Source organism: Drosophila navojoa, chromosome 5, assembly GCF_054131105.1.
Source record: "Drosophila navojoa isolate 15081-1374.11 chromosome 5, UAZ_NAV_1.0, whole genome shotgun sequence".
Lineage (NCBI taxonomy): Eukaryota > Metazoa > Arthropoda > Insecta > Diptera > Drosophilidae > Drosophila > Drosophila navojoa.
In genome coordinates, this window is record NC_142893.1 from 5,112,988 (window position 1) to 5,134,786 (window position 21,799).

At 38.8% G+C, this 21,799-nt stretch overlaps 3 protein-coding genes across 5 annotated transcripts in view; 1 reads left to right on the forward strand and 2 right to left on the reverse strand.

Moving 5' to 3' along the window:
- Dh31-R (Diuretic hormone 31 Receptor) overlaps window positions 1–12,645 on the reverse strand; it is a 35,605-nt gene extending 22,960 nt beyond the window's left edge. For all 3 annotated transcript variants that reach the window (XM_018106455.3, XM_089261280.1, XM_089261279.1), the window contains exon 1: window positions 11,949–12,645. The gene's annotated coding sequence lies outside the window, so the exon portion shown is untranslated. The remainder of the gene's footprint in view (window positions 1–11,948) is intronic.
- Window positions 12,646–13,706: 1,061 nt separating this feature from the next.
- On the reverse strand, window positions 13,707–14,904 carry LOC108655219 (uncharacterized). Its single transcript, XM_018106956.3, has 3 exons — window positions 14,182–14,904; window positions 13,922–14,118; window positions 13,707–13,855 (listed from the first exon to the last, which is right to left on the reverse strand). Exons 1-3 carry the CDS (start codon window positions 14,871–14,873, stop codon window positions 13,761–13,763), a joined length of 984 nt encoding a protein of 327 aa, XP_017962445.1. The 5' UTR covers window positions 14,874–14,904; the 3' UTR covers window positions 13,707–13,760.
- Window positions 14,905–16,333: 1,429 nt separating this feature from the next.
- LOC108653059 (uncharacterized) lies at window positions 16,334–18,468 on the forward strand. The gene is made up of 4 exons (XM_018103341.3): window positions 16,334–17,184; window positions 17,261–17,888; window positions 17,965–18,158; window positions 18,265–18,468. The coding sequence occupies exons 1-4, from the start codon at window positions 16,881–16,883 to the stop codon at window positions 18,369–18,371; spliced, it is 1,233 nt and encodes a 410-aa protein (XP_017958830.1). The 5' UTR covers window positions 16,334–16,880; the 3' UTR covers window positions 18,372–18,468.
- The last annotated feature ends 3,331 nt before the right edge of the window (window positions 18,469–21,799 follow it).

Here is a 21,799-nt window from a genome sequence, read left to right on the forward strand (position 1 = left end):
AGAGTCGAAGCAAGTAGAAGGAAGTTGGACTAATTGAAGAATAAGGCATGCAAATATATCAATGTCTAGATATAATATATAAACATTCATATATCTAAAGAATGCTTGAGTTTAAGTTATATTAAATTGGCATATAATAGAGTCTTCTATGATAACTAAGAGCAATCATTTAGTGAGACTCTTCAGAGTGCATAACTAAGCTCTCTACTTGCGGTAATGTACTGGCAAATGTAGTCATATGAAAGTGCATGGCTACTACAAGATACTTTAGCTACTTGAATTTGAAATAAAGAAAAACAAGCGTCTCAACTATGCACACATACATTATGTATGCAAGTGCGTGACTTCTGGAGACTTTGAACACGCGAGCTCTTTCTCAATTCACTAAATTAGAAAAGTCTGTGCTATAATTAACTGATTGATCCAAAGTTTGAAAAAAGTCACATAATTAATTTTGTGTATATTCTCTGAGTTATTAAATATTTTATTAGATTAGAACTATATCCTATTATACTTGCCTATAATACCCCATCTCCTGCCAGCACATTTTTACAGGATATCGAAATCTCTGCTCCCACACTAGTTTCGTATAATTGAGCAAGTGCCATCTGCTGTGCAGCATTTAGCAAATTATGGCCATTATACGACATGACAAACTCACGTTCGCCTTTTTGCCAGCTCTGCCAGCAGCAGCACAAAAAAAAAAGGAGGTCGCAATATATGCAAAATGCTTAGCTCTGGAAACGGAGCACGAATTGGAGAGCTCGTGTCGCTCCTTCTATTGTAGACAATCGGAAACATATCTAGCTGCTGCTGCAGCTGTTTGGTGCGCTGCATTACTTTGCATACATCATGTGGCATGCGATGGGCAGCATGCAACTGGGTTAACTAAATGCAGCATTTAAATGCATAACAATTGCTGATTGGTCTTTCCTGGGCAGCAAAAAAGCAGAAAACTTTTATCTAACATCTAGGTTTGACTTCACTATGAGTTGGCATCATTTTGGGAAAAGGGGAGTGCTTAAGAGACTGAGACTGATAAGAGAACTGTAAATTGTGGGTAGTTCTTAAATATTTAGAAATCTATTGGAATTGAGATAATTTATTGTATTTAATTAAAAAAAAATATATTTTTTGGCATTGAAGAAATTAATCATAAAAAATATATATATACATAAAAAAATAAAATAAAATTAAAATAAAATTTAAAAATAAAATAAAATAAAAAATAATTAAAAATATAATAATAATGACTATTGTATATAGTAATTATTTTTATAGAGTTCCCCCAATATATTATAATTATTTTCAAATTATATTTATTTATTTTATAGCTCACACATGTAATGTATTTTATTTTATTTAATAGTTCAACTATTTGACTGCCATAATTGTCATTCCATCATTTGTCATCCATTAACAACATCCTTCGCTTTTACTACTCAAGCCACATTTTCTGCTTGCATCCATAAACTCACATGTCGTTAAATTATCGCTTTAGATAATAGCCTGATAATAGCTTTTAGATTTTCCAAGCAATTGCCGCAAAGCTGTTTTTATTTATGTGCTATATTTGGTTAAGTCATATGGGCTATAAATATTCATTGCGAATCAATGAATGAATAGACCTGAATGGGTATGTTTCGCCTCATCTGTGGCAATAGCAGCAACAGCCATTAGCAAATTAAAGCAAAGTTCCAGAGCTTAAGAGGATTTGACGTGCTCGAAAACATCTTCTAACACGTCGACCACAAAAGGTCCTTTGGAGAAATAAGCCATGGGCAACGGCGTGAAAAGAAAGGCGAACCACAATGAAATTCTGGCAGAGTGAATTATGCTGATGTTTCGAAGAAGGCTGTGGGGCTATCTTAATTACCTGCAATATTGCAGCCACAAAAGGCGGCAAGCGAAAAAAGGGCCATAAAAAGAAGGACAGAAGAAAAGCAATGGGGTAGAATTTGGTGAGGGGAAACAGCTTCAATTAAGCGTTTTAATTTTCAGTGGCTGGGCAACGGTTGCCGTTATTCGGCCAGGAGCAGCAGCCAGCTCAAGTACTACACAAAGATATAGTATGCAATAATTTAGCATAAATTGCGTAGGCAAGGATATGCTTTACATAGAGTACACTTCACTTAATTGCTATTTATGCATATTTAATCAAAAGCCAAAAGCCAGCAAATGAATTTAATTAAAAGTGTGCCAAGACTTTGACCGAAGAGCTAGCGAGCAATAAGCCAAATTTTATGCACTGGCACGAACTGTAAATCGAAAGAAACAACTTTTAGGACGGACTCGTCAGCTCGCTGCTCCATAGCAAATGCCAATTGTTTAGCCTAGCCAGGGCAACTTGATGGCTACTATAAATAACAGAAGTAAACATAGTCCTGATTTGATTGCCATTGCGTGCAATGCGAGCTGTAAAGGATATCAACGGAATGTCAATCAGTGCTACATATGTATATATGCCCATATATGTCTATATATAAATGTATTTATTTATAGAAATGCGCACGAAGGCAACCTGAGCAGTCATCAAGCGCTTGTCGCTCATCAAATATGTCTGGCCTGTACATTTGTTAAAGCTCTCCTAAATGGATGTAGCCAAATGTTGTAGCACATGGCGTATGCGCAATCTCCACAGTCAGTTGCTCAATTTGCCAAGTCCTCTGCGGTGTGGGACACACACACACACACAATCGGACTGTCCGCCCCGTTGCCCTTTAAGTGTTGTTATGAAACACTTTGCATTATTTATGCGCCTAGGCCGCAATGTGTTCGGATCCCAAAGCTCGTATTAGCTCGAATTTCGTATGGATTCTGATTGTGTGAAGGCATCCAGGAAGCGCATTGGGCTAGACTAGGTGGCTGAGCTAACTGCTGCCCTGTAATTAGTTCTGTGGTCAATCGAGCAAACATTAAGTTTGTAAGCAGCTTAAAACTAAAACTGCCAAAAGGTTTTAAGTCAAACTAGTTTAGAGAATTTGAGTTTTGTTTTGGCTACCAATGAAACCCTAAAACTAAAGCTAAGCAATTCGAGTTAATTTCACAAGTAATTGGGCTTAAAGTTGAAGCCATATATGCAGTAAATTTAGTTGAAGAGCGATTTAACTATATATATTTGATAGTAAAATTTATATTTGGTTAATGAATATGATATTATTGTATATATATCAAATATAGCGCTTTTTCTATATGAAAAAATTTATTTAAATATTTTCAGTATAAATAGCGCAAATAGAATATAAAACTGAATATAATTTATATGATAGATAGATGATAAGTAGCTAAAAAAAAAAATTACAAATTACAAATAAATATTATAATTTATATTATAGATAGATAGATAGATGATAGATAGCTAAAAAAAAATAAATTGCAAATTACAAATAAATATTATAATTTATATGATAGATAGAATAAATATACTGAATATAAATAATAAATAATAATAATAAATAAAATAAACTGAATATAATTTATATGATAGATAGATAGATGATAGATAGCTAAAAAAAAATACAAATTACAAATTAATCTTAAAATTAAAACTAAATAAATATAATCAGTTTTTATTTTATATTTATATGCTTAATTATCTAGACATCTCAGTATCTATGAATCACCATTTGCACTTTTAAGTTAAGTTAATATAAAATGCTCATAAATCCTTATGTATTTATTTATGTGTTACGCACATTAGTTAACTCTGATTCACAATTAGTTTTAGTTACTTTTAATGACATCGAGTTTTACGACTGTCAGTCGAAATAGATTTATCATTGTAGTCATCAATCAATTACAGTTCATGATATCATCGAAGCTGTCATCACACAACATATTGCTCGCCTCTTAAGCTCCACTTGGGCAGACAAATTGCAGGGTATTCTTAAAGGTAGCGGCACATACATAAACAGCAGCTGTCGTTGACAGTTTCTGTGGCTTTAATGCTGTCCCTCCCTGGCTCTGTGGTCAACCAAATAGAATTGGGTCCAAACATGGCAGCGTCGAACAGTAAATGCTGCCGGAAGGTGTATGTTCTCATTTCTGTTTCTGTTTCAGTCTTTTTTTTTTCCCAACCAAATGTGGGGCAAGGGTCTGGTGGGGTCAAGGGCTCTGCCGGAAGCCGGAACATTTTTGGTTAGTGTAATTGAAAGAATATCTTTGGCGACTGCTCTGCGCTGTGGTTTGTTTAAAGCAATTATTTCTGCTGCCGCGGCTGCTGCTGCCGCTGCTGCTGCTGTGATGGTCCTTAACTAATTAGCGCCTGTCAGAATGTTTAAAGCTCAGTTTTTGGTAGTTTACATGCAGATGGCTCATTAGTCAAGGGAAATGGAAATGCCAGGATGCAGAGCAGAGCGGAACGGAGGAACGCAAAGTTAGGCGTGAATTTGGCAACAAAGTTGTGCGATATTTCAAATGCTCGCCCATTCAAATAGAAATTGAACATTTCTGTCAGACATTTCACTGCGGCTTCTGTCACTCTTTGCTTTTAATTATGTTTTGTGCCGTTCTTTTTAATTGCAGCAACGCTTGCGGGCAGGGGACTTGAACTTTGTGAGTGTGTGTGTGTGTGTGGGCGCTGCTGCTGCGGCTGGCTGCCCTGCTCTAATGCAATTTTCATGTTGCCTGCCTTTGCATGCTGCAAGCTGAATGCACAAGAAGCTGCTGCTGATGATGCTGCCACTGTCTCTGCCGCAAATGTGTTTATTTATGCCACGCGCCGGCGGTTCACTTGGAACGCTGCCACATGTGCTCAGCCAGCTAGCCATCGAGGCAGCGAAGCAACATCACATAAATATTACGTATACGCCACATATTGTCGCCAGGTTTGCCAAAGCACTAACCTGATTTACGCATTCAAATGCATGACAACCCAAAAACAACTAAACCCATGCGCAAATGTCTTCATTTGCATTCAGCTTGCGATTGGCTTCGACTTCGGCTTCGGCTCTGGCATTGGCTTTGCCTTTTTGGGTGAGTGGCAGCGAGGGTGCGTGTGGCACTAGGTCAAATGGCTTGAAGAGAAAAACCTAAGCAGTTTGTTGAATGCAAATCAGGAAATAAACCCACTCTAGAAGTATTTTCGTTTAGATTTAACATTTAAGCTTAGCATTCCAAAAGGCTTGTGAATGAGTTATAAGCAAGTCAAATAGTAAATTATTTAGTAAATCGTTTTGAGCAAAAAAACAATAACATTTAAATGTGATATAATGCAAGAGCAACGCATTAAATATTTAACAAATGTCAAACAGTGGGTTATTGAATTGCCTTGTGGACTTTCTTGAATTGTTTTGTTTTATTTTTAGGTGAGTTTAGTATAGTTCTAGCTGTCTGATGGTAAGATTGATATAATTATAAAGAAGATTGTTAGGTAGGGTATTAGATGTATATATTACTGTTGCTTATTAATTTGAAAATCTGAGAAGGTTTTAATATTTGTGGGTATACATATTCATACTCGAATTTATATAATTTATAGAAGCTTCATTTACATATTTTACCAAAAATTTCTGTCGGTTTTAATAATTAGATAATAGAATATTGGGAAAGAATTTTTTATGAATAAGCAAACTTTTTGATTTATATGTGTGCTTAAACTATTTCATGATAATTTTGCTAGAAGTTCACAGACTTGCCAAAAGTATGAACTCTAAAGTAGAATTTTAAACTATGGACTTTGGTATAAGTTTCAGCCAATATGTTGCTTGAATAAAAGGTAAAAAAATAAGCATTATAAATATAAGTATTAAATATATAAAAATACGAGAATTTTATATATAAGAATAATCTAAATATAAATATATCTATATGTAATGTTTATGCTTTATAAAATCTTTCCATTTCACAAACCAATATACATACATCAACCTATTTCTCTTTTATGACTATATCAAGAATACATAAATCAAATCTATAAGCACGCAATGGATATATATTTTATGCCAAGCTAAATTCGAGTCGATTATGTTTATAGCCATTTTCCATAAAATTCACATTTGGCATAGTTTGCCAATGTGTCAAAGACACTCACGCGGCTGCTTGCCTCTTGCCCCTGCAGCCGACATTCGTATATTTAATTGCACTCTCGCATGCCAACATATGCAGCTGTGTTTGTTGTTGCTGGAGTTTTATGTGTGTGCGATTTCTGGAGCCGTGCCCAGAAGCAGCATAGAAGAAGAGGCAGCAGTAGAGGCAGCAGAAGAAGCAGAAGTAGAAACAGAGTGTATGCCAATGCTTTGGAAATTTTAAAGGCCTTCTGCTGCGGGTTTTTGGCGCTATTTTGATTAGCAGCTGTCAACGCGTCAGGCGAAATGCCAAATGATGTTTGACGTTTCCCTTCCGTTCGCGCATTGATAAGGTCTGTTCGTGTGTGTGTGTGTGTGGGTGTGTGGGTCTCTCCCTCGCTTGATATGTCAATCATTGGCTTTACAAATTTAGCAAACGTCGCGCTGAGCCTCGAGGCATCAGTGAAGTGGGGGCTTTCTGCGAGGTGCTAAGCACTGGGTGGCGGCGTAGGCGTGGCAACGCAACGCATTCGCGCGTGATTTATGGGCCTGGCAAGCGTGACATGTAAAACAAGCGAACAGCAAATACTTTGTCCCAACACACTCACGACATTATCTAAAGAGCATATCAGTGTTCGTTCCTAAAAGTTGCTGCAAATCATCTTACAGCATCGGATAGTCGCTGAGCAGCGGCAGCAGCAGCAAACGGAAGTGGCCCACCGACAAAGTGCATGCAACGTGCCAACAGGTGTTGCCCCCAGCTGGCCCATCTTGCCACAGGCCTTTAATTTATGGCCAGCTGCAGCGCTGCTGCGTGCTTGGTCCTGTTCAGCGCGCGCTCAATTGATTAATGTTGGCGGCGCGGCTCCAAATTGACCGTGGCAGCTACAAAGAGACGACGGAGATGGCGATGCACACAGGTTGGTGCGCTGCGCCGATGGGCTTCACTTTGGCTGAAACCAGTTGCCTGCTCTTGTCAAAAGATGCGGCACGTGTGACATGTGCAGCATTTGGTGTTGCAACTTTTGTCGCTTGCTGTTTGTTGTTGTTGCTTGCTTCATTAGTGCTGACAGCAGGCCAGCATCATCTGGCGTAGGCTGGCCTCGCTCTCGCTCTCGCTCTCGCTCTCTCTCGTCCTCTCTCTGACCACGCGAAAAAATAGCAGCCAACGACCTGTCAAAGGCAGTTCCAGCTGCAAAAAGAACTGCAAATGGGGCACAGAATACAATCAACAGAAGGCTGCTGGGGGTGGGGTGGGGCTTGGGATTGTCTTGTAGAGAGTCTATGCTAGATGGCTTTTGCTGACAAAGAAACTTTGCCTTGCGAATGTTTGATTAAGCGAACTGCCGGGCGCAGGGTATTTAGGCTTAAAGTATATGATGATTTGTTAAGTAAATATATTATTTATAATATTTATGAAAATTTAATACCTATGCTGGCCAAAGCTACATATGTATGTTTGTTGTTACATTTATCACATTTGGTGTTAGCAGATAATAGGAGAAAACGATTTCGCTAAGTATTTATAGTTTATTGACTCAATTTGTTAAATAATTTACTGAAAAGTAATTGTAGTAGATTATACCTATAATCAACTAATATAAAGTCTAAACTTTAAAGTTGCAAATACTTTAGCATTTTAGAGCATGAAGGAGAAGAATTATTTGAAATATAATTTTAAAAATTTATACATAAATGTATTCCCACACAAATTGTTTAAAATTATTTATATAATATATATAATATAATTATATATATAATTTTATATAATACAAATTATATATATAATATAATCCAAAAATTCAAGTTAAAAAATTTTTAAAATTTCCCATTTCAATTATTTAGTATATTCTCATAATGCTCCTTAACTACCTTACTATAATTTATCGAATTGCTGCAAATGAAATGAAATTTCAACTAAATGGAATCGTATTAAAATGCTCATGAAGTGGCTCAAAGTTAATTGCGGTAGCTCACAATTTAAGCCCGAAGTCTCGAATGGGCATCGCCAAAGCTGCAATTGGCCAGCCAGCAGGGCCTGTTCTTAGCGACTGGAAGCGGGACTGGAAATGGGACTTGCTCCGGCCTTTGCTAACAGCCTCAACTGTAAGAAGCAAAGCAAAGCACAGCGAAGCAGCTGGCTTGGCTTTTAAACGTTTAGCAGCAGGCAGACAAATACGTTGATTGTTTTCTGCTGTAGCCGGCACGTAAATGATACTGACAGCTTGTGGTGGGCGGGGCGCGAGGGGCGGTGGGTAACAGGCACATGCCAGTTGAATCACTTGATGTGGCATCGCGCCTGTCCAGCTGCCAGCAGCAAGCAAGCGGCCAAGCAGCAGCAGCATCAGCAGCAGCAGCAGCAGCAGCAGCAGGCCGATTCTCAGCTAAAGCAACAGTTGAGACAAAACTTAATTTCTACATTTGCTGACACGACAACAACAAAAGCAACAACACCCGACAACAATAACAACAAAAGGCGGCTGTCAGATCATATTTACGGCAGCGGTTGAGTGGGTAAACCTGTAACAGTAGCTCGCGCCACTGGGAGTACAGCTCATCTTCAAAGAGGCGATGCGGAGCTGGAGGAGGAGGAGTAGAAGGGGAGGTGGAGCGCAGCCTATTCCTGGGCATCGATTCCATTAGACGCTTTTAGTGCTTGTTAAATTCCAATTAACAACTTTTTCTGCCAGTTCGACTGATTGGCGATTTGCTGTGGCTGCCTTTTAAGGGCGTGGCAGGTAGCCGTCTATCCCTGACTCTGTCTCTGTCTCTTGCTTGTTGCCTGTCGCTTGTCGCTCTGCGTTAATTGAACCCGCACACACAGTTGGCCATGTAAGAGTCACATTAGTTGTCTAGTTTGTTTACCTGTCAGTCAGTCGGTCTACCTGTTTGTTTGTTTGTTTGTTTGTCGCGCAACTGTTGCACGTAGCACGCCAGAAAGCCAGAAAGAAAAACCTGCACCTGTCAGCGCTTGTGTGAGTCAGTGCGACGCACGCGCGTTTTTCTAGCGTTTCACGCGCGTTTTTTACAGTCTCGAATAACAATCAATTTTAATTTGAATTTTAATTTGCTTAGCTTCTAGCCAAATGCGGTAAACGACCAGCTGCGCAGGCAAATCATTTTTATGATTGACCATCCTCGACCTCTCTGTCTCCCTCTCTCTCTCTCTCACTGTCTAACTTTCCGTCAGCATAATGAAAATTGATTGAAGCAATTTCAATCAACAGAGATTTTTGCGCGCCAAACGTTTTGTTTTTAGTTTTCCTTTTTTTGTTTGTTTGTTTAGATTTGATTTTAGTTGTTGCTTTTGGTTGATGGAAAATGCGGTTTGATGTTTACAGCCTAAAATAGATGCGTGGTATTGCAATTAATTGGAAAATGCTTCGTGCAATAAACATTATATATCGGCGATGAAAAACCTGTAATGATTATAAACGCCCAACCAGAAAATCTAATCTATTTTGGCTGTAGGCCAACGAGATGATCAAGTTTTATGCGCTCATCGATGAAGTTCAATGTGCAAAATAGCTAAGGAGATGCCACAAATCGGAAAAGAATAAAATCAAACATAAAATTGCCTTAGATTAATTTGAATTTCTGCTGAAAATAGAGAGCAATAAAACATTTGTTTCTGTTGTTGTTGCTTCCACATAAACATGCGCAATATAAATAGTTATCGTTTAGTTGATGTCAGCATTTAGCATTAAACATGAATAAACATGTACCATCCTTAGTCAATTGATAGCAGAGCTAGCCAAAGCCAATAAAGTAATCAGCTAACAAAACAGTAATGAATGGCTGTACGATTTTTTGACAGAATCTTTATGAATTGAATTGTATCCGCAATTTGCAATAGAAAATTAATTTTAATTCTGATAGTAGTCGATGGGAATTTAAGCCATGTTATTGATGGCCCAAAGGCTTGCTAGAAACATAAGAATTTATATGAAGATGGAGGAGAAATAATCATAATTTATATTATTTTTACTATTAACAAGATTAAAAGAGACATATAATAGGAGTAAATATAATGTATAATAGATAAGTTCCAGAAACATAAAATTTAATTTAATTTTTTTTCTATCTATAATATATTTAAACCTATTTTAATATCAAATCGAGTTAAGTCCAATTTTAAGCCAAACAAAATAAATTAAATTATTGAATACAAAAAGGAAAATCTCTTTAAAGAATGAATTCGAGATATTATATATCGATAATAGGCAATAGTTACAATGCTCAGACTAATAGATCTCTAAAATGATCTTTGCGTATATTGACAAGATGTTAAGCTACAAAGAAATAGTTTTGTTTATAATCAAATTCTAATAAAAATAAATTAATAAAATTTATGCTCAGTCAATTATGTATAATTTCACCGTACAAATGTATTATATGTATGTATGTATATCTTAAACTTTTTCTGGCTGACTATAGACAATATACAGTTAATCCATATCATCATACTTCTAGATTTAATCTATGGGGCTCATTTCTTCTATCAATAATTCTAGCCTTCTTTTACATTTAATTTACAATTTATTAGCAATAAATACTCGCATTTAATGAATCATTTCATTTGAACTTATTCAAAAAAAAAAATGAATAACAATTTGTTTAGTCAGATGCTTGAACTGCCCTAAGTTAATACAATGCTCAATACATATATAAAATCAAGATCGAAACGAGCTTATGCAACTGCACAGATAACGTCGCAATACTTTAGAATTAATCTAATAAAGTATATACCTACTGAGGCTTATCTGCGACTGCTCTCAAGGAGACCAAACGTGCTCGTCAGCAATTAAGAATTGTTCAATTATAAACTGACTAGACTGTGTATATATCCCATTTCCTAGATCTGTGTGTGAGTGTGTGTGTGTATTTGTGTGTGGTACTATATAATTCAAAAATTGTGCTTACAGCTAAAGCAATGCGTCGCCAATTCTGACGTTTGTTTGCATATGGATATATGCAAATACATATATATGTATATGTAAATGTATATATACATATATGTTAAATAAATCTAGTGTCTGCCATTATTTACTTATTGTTTGGTTTGCATTAGCGACCACGTGCGCAACAATAACAACAACTGTAGCCAAAGAGCCAACTATAACCAACCACCACACCCCGCCAACCAACCAGCCAACCCACCCATCCAACGACCCACCCACCCAGCCAGCCAGTAAATGCAGTCAACAAACTGCCGTCGCATTTTGGCTAAGACTCGTGTGCATTCGCCCTGCTGCCAAGTTGAATTGTTTAAACTAAACTGATAAATGGCTGGAAAGCCAAACTGATATAGCGTATACGCAGCGTGCACTGAAGGGGATAGATAGATAGATATATACAGTGAGAGAGAGAGGCAGACAGGGAGGTAGAGGGTAGCGGAGCTCAGCTCGTAGCGCCGTAATGTCAAATAGACAATAAACGTTGCAAATTGTATTTACTTACGGCTTGCGTTGACTGCTCGTTAGGCTCAACTTGTTACGGCCAACATTTGACAAATTGTTGCAGATACATCATTGCGATCGTGCCACAATGATAAAAGGCCAAAAAGCAACAACAACAACGACAAAGAAACAAAATCGCGCCGGCGTGAAATCATCGCCGATAAATCGATTACTCGATGAGCCGCGATAGAATTTTGCATTTCAATGCAGGCGGCAAGACAATTAGAGACTAAGATTGATGGCTTTGCAGCGTGCCACAGCAACAGACCAAAACTCACCGAGATCACAGAAAAGCTGGCTTTGATTGATGCAGATTGTTACAAGGAAAATGGAAAATAGAAAAGGAAAAACAAGACATTCGTTTTTTGTTGGGTTGTTGTCGTCTGCACGCACGCATGCTGCATGCCGCATGCAACTCGTCTTGCCTAATGCTCGTTTATAACTATGCCACGCCCACTCGAGCTATTGGCCTTAATCAACTTACCCCGGAATGTGAAAAGCGGCCTTCGGCGTTGCAAGTAGCTGGGGAAGCTGTGGAGCTGTTGGGGGCACGTCCTGGCTGCAGGCTTGGCTCCGCTTGGCTCGGCTCGGCTCGTTGACGTTGTCAGCAGTTAATTGAATTAGTTGTTAATTTATGGCAATGTTTTCACTGGGAATTTTGAGAATGTGCCTCGGCCCTCTAACAAAAGGCGGCAGCACTGGATGCTGTTGCTTGGGGCATGGCTCGCTTTTAGCGACAGAAGCACACATACACACACATACACACACACACACACGCTCGCACAGAGGCACACAACAAAGCTGCGCCGCGTTCTCAACTCCCAGCTCGAGGCTTGATTAAATGCCTGCCACTTAAATTGGCTTTTAAGCGGCACGAACTGCAGCCGCTTGATAACAAATCAGCTCAAGTCTTTTCTTATTTTCATTTGCACACTTTTCACAAAGAAACGCTACATTAACTTATATACACCATATGGAGCTGATTAGCTATTACATTGTACATTGTACATTGGAGAAATAAATAATCATTAAAAATTTGTATTTTTGAATTTTTCAAAATACTTTTGAACGTCTTTACTTTTGAATTTGCCTTCGAGTTGCGCGCGCCGCTTGGAAAATTGTATTTTCCGCTTTGAGCGTGTGAATTTCGCGGCTGTTGAACGACAACTGAAATCCGCATTTGCCGCACACAGAAAAAGTGATTCGAAAGGCCACGCAACAATTGCGCCGGCCGGCTGTTGTGGCTGCTCAATTTCCAATTGGGTTGCATGTTTTGCTAACAGTGCCAAATTGAGTTTAACATTACCAACGTGAGCTTAACAGCGAAGAGGCGAGCGCTAGCTTTGAATTTAACATTTCTTGTGAAATTTAAATGAAGTGGAGCAGGGAAATGAATAAAGTCAATTTTGTTTATAGTTTTACAATTTAACTAAACTGTTTAACTATGAGAAGCCAAGTGTATTTATTAAAATTAGTAAAAATAAAAATATATATAATCAACGAGCGTCTATTTGTTTTGTTTTCTTTGATGTCTGCTGATAAGCTTTTACAAGAAAATATTTTTGAATTATTCGTTCTATCAGTGCTTTTTGATTTATTTGTGTTCTTGACGCAGTTCAAAAACCACAATCAATGTTGATTCTTTCTAATTGTTGTCTAATTAAAATGTGAATTAGAAACCGTATCAGTTTAGTTTCTATAATTAAAAAGTTGAGCTATTAAAATAACTTATGCTTATGTTTTATTTAATATGTATATGTTTTGATTCAATTGAGTTTCTGTTTGCCTGCTCTCAAGTAATTTTCTTGTTGCTGAACACTATGACACACAACTTGAGAGATATTTCTATAAAATGTAGTTCTTTATCTCACTTGATAAGACTATGTCAACATGGAGTCAAGCTTCGATAGATGCGTCAATATACACACGCGTAGTATCTATAATTGATAGTAAAGAGCAGACAGCACTTAGATAGTGTCAAAGCAAAGAAATTACCAAGTCATTTGCCTTAACAAATCAGTTCTCAAGTGTGCGGCTGTAAAAGGCTAAAGAAACGTTTGTCAAACTATTTGTAAGCAAATGGAAAGGATATACCATTGACATAATTGGAGCTCTTTAATTGATAGTAATAGCTAATAATACTTGCATGAAAGTAATGGAAGATATTTTCTCTGTAAAATCCCTTTAAATTTTCAGTTTTCAATTTCCCCCTGTATGAATTCCCAAAATTCAAATGTCAACATTTTCAGATTATTCCAAACTTTATTTAGCAAAGTTTCGCATCATTAGAAGCTTTTCAGGCTACGGTGTAGGTAAAAGCGAAGCCCGCCTCGTTCGAGTCGTAGATTTCATCGCTGTTGAAAAGCACGAGCAAAGGACCCGGGTTGTTGCCTGAGAGAAAGATAGAGAGAGAGAGAGTGTGAGGGTAAAGCTTGTGGAAGCTTTGGCTAAACTTACTATTGATGACCACATCGCCTTGCGTGGCGCCACAGAAGTAGGTGGCGCGCTGGTTGCTCTCCACCAGCTTGGCCTGTGGCACCATCAAAAAGTCGGCGTTCTCAACGCTCGAGCTGCCGCTGCGGTAGCAGGAGCTGTCCGTCATCAGGGAGCTGGCTGCGGTCTCAGCGCCCACATGGAAGAAGTACGAGCGAATGCTAGAAGAGAAACGGAAGGAAGCATTAGATTTGAATTCAAGGAATTTGTAACGCAAAACCCACTTGAGCGAGGAGGTATCCGTGGTGCGTCTGAAGCAAATGGCATAGTTCATGTGCGAAGGATAGATACCTTTGCCGTCGTTGTAGTTGAAGGACTTCACAACGCCCTTTGCCTCGGGGAAGTACTGCAAGCAGCCTGGCGGAGCAACTAGGAAGCCATCCGAAAATGAACTGGCACGCATCTCTGGCTGCTGTCCATCCATTGGGAGGAGCTCACGCACTGAGGCCCCAGCAGGACACTCGAGCTGTGTCACCACCATGTTCCACTCGGGCGTCGGCAAGGATACGCCGCCAGCCCGATTCGCCAGCGAGATGAGCAGATCGACACGATTCACACCGGCCGTGGCATTGAAGGGCACATAGATGTGCTGCCAGACCTCCACACCGCACAGCCGCAGCCCGTTCACCTCGAAATAGTCCTCCGTGCACACGGCGCTCCTCAGCGCCGACTCCTGCTGCTGCTGCTGCAGCGTGGGCTGAGCCAGCGTCATGGCGAAATCAATGCGCAGCTGGCAAACGTATTTGCTGTACGCATTGATGTGATACTCACAGGCGCGCGGCGGATTCGCTGGATTCACCAGCTTAATGTCCTTGGCGGAGGTGCTGCCGCCGCAGTTGGGCGTGGCCACAGACGCCGCCTGCACACATCCAGCCAGCAGCGTAGACAGACAAACAATCGCAATGTAGCTCCTCATTTCCAGTTTTGATTTCTCCAGCGATGCCTCTGCGGCCTTTTATGGCTGCTCGAGCATCGGAGCGTGCAACTAATTAGCATTGTCGCGGCGCCTCGATAAGAGATCTATCTCACTTTTATCGCACACACTTGGGGGTCTGTCGCACGAACTCTGCATATGTTCAATTCTGCAAACATTTTTCAATTAGAATTCATGTAGTTCTCTACCCAGTGCAGAGATATAAACTCTATAAATAAACTCTATATAGTGGGAGAAAAACAAACAGAACAGACATAATGATAATTTGTACAAGATTATATTATATTATGGAGAGGGCAATAAAAAAAAATAGCTTAAGTTTATATTACTTTATACTAAACATAATTGCATTGTTTATGTTTAAGAATATTTTGTTATTTTTATTTTTAATTATTATACTCTTTACTAAATATTAATTTACTCTCTAAGCCAGATCTCACGTGCAGTAACTAAGAAATTTCGTATGGATCTCGATTAGATTAGTCATCAAAAGTAATAAGTTTTTGGCAACCATTTCTAATTTGAGCTTAAGCTTAGAGAAATAAGCAAAAGTGCCAAGAAAACACATCTCGAAAGTTTACACTAGATAATGTATGCTAAGAGAAAGCAAACATTTGCTCAGTTTAGTTAGCTCAGTTAAATTCAATGACAGGCCGAAATGCGGATGGGTATTTAAGAATTTCATTGATAAATAATAAAAAAAAGGCTTTGAGTATCAATAGAAAATAATACTCAAATCAATTTCTATAGTTTTAATTAAAGAATATCGATTGCAGGGCACACAATTTTTTTTTAGAAATTTTACACATTTTTAAAGAAGTATATTTGCCATACAAATTTTTTTGGGAGCTTTCATTTTGTATTGTTTATCATTCATTGTTCATTATGTAAAAATGATGAACAAATTCAACAATAAAATATTAATAAAAAAAATTAATTAAACATTAGATGAAAACATTTGAATATGGGAATTAAAATAAATAAAAAAATAAATATATAAAAAATGTTTTTAAAACATCTGAAATCTTTTAAACATGGGAATTGAATAAATAAATAAAAAATGGTTTTAAAACATCTGAATACAAAATAAATAGATAAAAATATTAATAAATAATACATAAAAATTCTGAATTAATCAGATGAAACTAAACAAATTTACTAAAAAGTCAATAAATGTCTTAGAACAATATATGTATATATTATTAGCAAATAATAATGAATACGCTTAATTCCTTTATAATATATTTCATTTTATTTCAATGAGTATTTGTATTTATTTATTTTCTCTTAATGAGTCAAAAAGTTAATTATAATCTATAGTTTTTAACTGATTTGAAACGTTGCACAGATTGTTGTTTCCCACACTTTGGTTAGTTGCATTGATCGCCGGCAATCAATGAAATTGATATTGTGCAATTTCAGGTGATAAGGAATTGATTGATTGATAATTTCTTCTGTCATATTCACACACCAATTTATCGGCCGCATCACTTTTACCGCTAACCATTAGCGCAGCATGTGGAATGTGTAGCAACTTTTCACTTTTTGACATCATCGCAGGCATAATTCGAATCGGAGACAGTCTTGCCAGGGTAAACATAACCCAGTTAGAGTTTGTCGAGCAGTCGAGGTTCAATGACTGGCTGGACTTGGTTACATTTGAATATTCATATGCGTAGCCGTAGTCGTAGCCGCAATCGCAGCCGTTGCCGTTGCCGGACTTTAAAGATTTGGGGCCGCACTTAGATTCTACTTACCAAATATTGACACAAAGTGCTTCTAACACGAATATCACATCAGCGGCGACGCCGGCAGCGACGGCAGCGCAGCCAGCGCCGCTGCTCGTGTCTTTGGGGTCTCATATAAAAGCAGCTGCGCTGCCTTCAAACATGTTCAGAGTAAATGTGAAAGTGTAGGCGGCAGCAGCAACAATAACAACAACAACAACTGGAATCGATCATCGTACCGCGTTATTCACAAAGGATTATTATGCTCGCTTTGAGCTGGTTCTATTTGCTGGGCGTTTGCGCCTGCGCCTGCGCCGCACAGCAAGAGCTGCCAGCGGCTGCAGCAACAGGTGCAACCACAGAGAAAATATTCGCGAATCAAACCGAGGAGCAGCCGGTGGTCAGTGTGCCGGGCATGTGGCGACAGGCGCGGCGGCGCAACACGCTGGCGGATAGCTGCACCACCAACGGCGGTGCGACGGGCACCTGCCTCACGCGCTTCAAGTGCATGCGTCAAGGTGGCACAGTCAATGGCTATTGCGGCACCTACGGCGTCTGCTGTGAGAGTAAGTGCAACAGCTGCAACGCCATCTCCATGGGTATATCTCTCTATCTCTCTCTCTCCCTCTCGGCTTGCCACAGCAAACATGGCGTGTGGCACAACGACACGACTGAAGCGCACCATCATACGCAATCCGGCCACATTCACGAGCAACATCTGCCAGTACACGATCGAGGCATACAGCGCCAACGTGCAGCAGCTGCGCATCGACTTCGAGCAATTCGAGCTGCAGCAGCCGACATTTAGCGCCGCGGATGACCGTCTGCTGGAGTGCCAGGATTACTTTGAGGCCGGCAGCTTTAAGCTGTGCGGCATGAATGCGGGCCAGCATCTGTATCTGCCATTCAATGTGGCCGCCGGCATCGATCAGATCACGCTGACCTTTTCCGTGCCGTCGCGCTGGCAGCAGAGCAATTGGCGCCTGATTGTCACCCAGCTGGAGGGGCCGCAGGCGAGCAGTAAACGCAAGACCAGCATGCTGGGCGGCCTCGGTGGCAGCGGGAACAGTTTGCAGGATCTGCGCAGCATCTTTGCCTCCCATCACGCCGACTACGAGCTGCTGGCGCCCGCCGGCTGTCAACAGTATTACACGGAGCTGACGGGCACCATACGCAGCTTCAACTATCAGCCGACAATGGGCAGCGTCTACATGCCGGAGACCAGCTACACCATTTGCATCAAGTCCACGCCCAGTGCCAGCATGATTGAGTGAGTGGCTGCTTGCCTCATTTATGGCATTCCACTTGCTTCCACTTCCATTCAACGACCTCTTCAACACTTTCAGATATAGCTTCAGCCGGCTGGCCATGTCGCTGCAGACGGGCGAGGGCGAGGGCTATGATGAGGCCTGCCATGCCACGGTGCATACGCCCGGCAGACAGGAGGATTATCTACTGATACCGCAATCGTTGCTGGCCAGGAATACCGCTTATCAGCCGACCTACTACTGTGGCATCAACGAGAATTTCATAGTCTACGGTAAGTGTGCGGCATGCTTGGGGCATGCCTGGGGCATGCATTGCTGACCTGCTGTTAATATCGCTCTCAAATATTTACACAACCCATATGGCACTCGGTAACACAGCATCGCCGCCCTACATGATCCACTTCTCCAGCGACGAGATGACCCTCGATGCCACCCAGGAGACGGGCTTCAGTCTGACTTATCGCCTACGTACATCAATTCTGTAAAGTGGCTGCCCGGTTAAGTGGGCCCTTAGATTAGGCAACATTTTAGCCATGTGCATAGAATTTAATAAACTAAAGTGAAAACGATTCTCGAACTCAACTCGAACTCAACTCGATTTACTTGGCCCACACACACTCACTCTCACACACATGCACTCTGGCTGCATTTGCAGTAAATTGCATTTCAGTTTGCCAACAATATGGGCAATATTTACCACAAAATATTATGGCTGAGCTCTAGAGTTAAATAATGCGAGCAAACAACAACAAAGGCAATTTTATGGATATATTCCTGGCGAAACTATTATGGGCATTCAGGCTTTGATAAACTGTGAAACTGTGAACTTTGAAACAAACAATTCTTCGTTGGACTTGAATATGGATAATCATAATATTTGGTTGAGCATTAACTATCTGCATGGCCATTGACATTTTGGTTGTTATCCACAGCATGGATTACAATTCGGCTTTGTGCCTTTGTGCATAGCCAAAGCAGAAATTTGTCAATTGACTAAGCTGACCTGGAATGCATTTCTACTCCATATACATGATTTTGTAATGAGTGAAACTGGATATTTCGGCAATGTTTGTATGGGCTTTCGAGCGAAATTATGTGAGCTTTGTATAAATACTTATATGCTTATAATATATATTATATATATGCATATATGTAAAGAGATGAGGTTTGCTATTTGAGTCAGTTGATTTTCAATGATTGTCATTATGCATATTAGTTAATTTATTTTTTTATATATAAATTCTTCTATATATTTTAATATGTTATATTATATTTTATTTAACAATTTTTTTATTTTATTTTATTAATTTTTTATTTTTTATATAATTAAATTTTAATTATTTTATTTTATTTTATTATCTAATTTAATTTTTTAATTAAAACTATTATTGTTTTTTTTAATAATTTAATTTAATGTATTTTTATATATATTAAAACTTATTATATCTTATTGTATATTATATTTAATTTTTATTTATATTTTGAATAATATTTTTATGATTTTGTAAACATTTTATTTTGAAAATTAAAATACGGGTTTATAATTCGTGGCTTATTTTAAAATGCTGGTTTTTATTTATTTTTTAATTATCATTCTTAATATCTATGAACTTATATACATTTTTTAGTTCTGCTTTTCTTCACTTCATTTTATATATGTTTGATTATTATATATAAATAACTCAATTTATTTAATAAAATGTATATCATGCTAAATATAATATGCTATATATAATATAATATATATTTATACTTAAATTTTTCCCATTTTTCTTCTATTACTTATATCATTATTTCCATAAAATTATTTTTATAAAATCCCCAATGTAAACTAAAACTTCATGTTCTCATTTTCCACATTAAACAGCTGTTTAATTGGACACGAGTGTCATTCGCTCCGAACACGTTGCATCAACATGTTGCCAAAAAGTTGCCAAGATAAAAGAAGCAAAAATATGTAGAGAAATGAACAAGGAAAAATAAATATGTTTAGCTGGGCATTAGAAATCAGAAGCTGAAGCTAAAGCTCGAAACTTGTTGTGGTCAGCGACACGATTATCCTTTTAGCTCTGTAATTAGTGTGATTAAAGTTAAGCAGCTTGTTGGCCAGGTTGCTGCGGGGGCGATAGGAGATGGAAGCCAAAGCATAGCTGTGGTACGCCATGGGACGCCCCACCACACACACACACAAACAACACAAATAGCCAAGCAAATACAGCTCTAAGAGCAGGCGAGTGTGTGCGTGTGTGTATGTGTGTGTGTGCACATGAGCCATAAGCCAGAACGATAACAAATAGCCAAGTTCAGAGAGCTGTTTATTCAGTTCCGCACTCACCCATTTTTCCATTGTTGTTGTTGTTGTTATTGTTGTGGGTATATGCGTATATGGATGCATAAAACGCACAATTGGCAGCATTAAGATGTTGCCCCACCCACAACTCTCCGGCCTTTCACTTTGACAAGGTGTTAGATTTTAGCTGGCGCGCTAATTGCCAGCGCTGAGCCGGCGCAGCTTCTCTCTTTCTCATCATCGGTTGTTTCTTTTTCATATTCTTTTCATTTTCTAAATTCTTGTTTTTTTTTTTTTAAACATTTCGTATCCATTTCTTTTCTTTCACCTCAATTTTTTCACACTTAACGGCGGTGGCAGCAGCAGCTAACAGCATCTCAAGCATTTGTCAATATGATTGTGGAATATGTCAATCGAGCTACTCATCGAGTTATGCGCAGACACGTGAGTGTGTCTGTGTGTGTGGTGTGTGTGTGGGAGTGTGTAAGTTGGGGCAGCGGGCTGGCGGTTGTAGAATCATCTTAGCTGCTAATCCAACACTGATGATTGGTGGACAGTGCTTCGCAGTGCTGCGGTGGCATATACTAGATTTATTATGAATTCACAGCTTCACACCTGCGCCATGTAAACACGGCGCAAGTGACCAACCCACAGCCAATACATTAGAGGTATATATGTATATGTGTATATGCATGCATATTCATGATGGCCGCCAATTTGTTTGCTGCAAATCTTGTGCAATAATTGTTGAATTTAAGCACCGGCTCAGCCACGCAAATGCAGCTCATAAATTAGGTGTCCAAACTAAACTGCAACAAGGTGCAAACAAGGTGCAACAAGGGCATAAAAACCAAGTGAAAAATGTGCTGTGTGTGATGTGACGAATTGTGAATACCCTACAACGACTAGGCCAATGGAAATTATTCAAAATTCTTGCAAAGTTCTTTCTAGAATATAATATTTAATAAATATAAAATATAAATAAATAATTATTCTATTAATATTATTCAATTTTAGTGGAATGAAGTTCTCTAACTACGTCTATATTTAATATTACATATTTCATTTATAATACATATTTATAACATCATCCTCTCAAGTTTGCTTCTCTGAAATCTAAATAAATAAATAATTTGATATGCATATATATATATATATATACATATGCAAAATAAAATTATATGGGGAATCTATAAACAATTAAACAATCTATAAACAATTAAAATCATCATTAAACTCTAAGCAAGAAATATTCTAAGAATTATCTAGTCCAATATAAGCTTAGAATATTCTTTAGTTCAACATGCAACAGCTTTCATAACGAGCTGATAATACTCGTTCTCTCACTAGGGCAGGGTATAACGTGAAAGGATTACGGCAGGCAGGCGGCAGGCAGTCAGCGCAGGACATTCGGGCAGCCTGGGCTGGACTGGGCTGGGCTGGGCGGTAGGTAAGTCGTGTGCGACGCAGCTGCACGGCAAATAACGAAAATGCATTTTAAAACTGGCCAAAAGCAAACGAGCCAAAAAGGCGAAGGGCGACAGGCAACAACTTGGCAGTTCCCAGGCCACTCGTCGACTTCTCTTGCATTCTCTGCTTCACTTGCGGCCCCCCTCTCTCTCA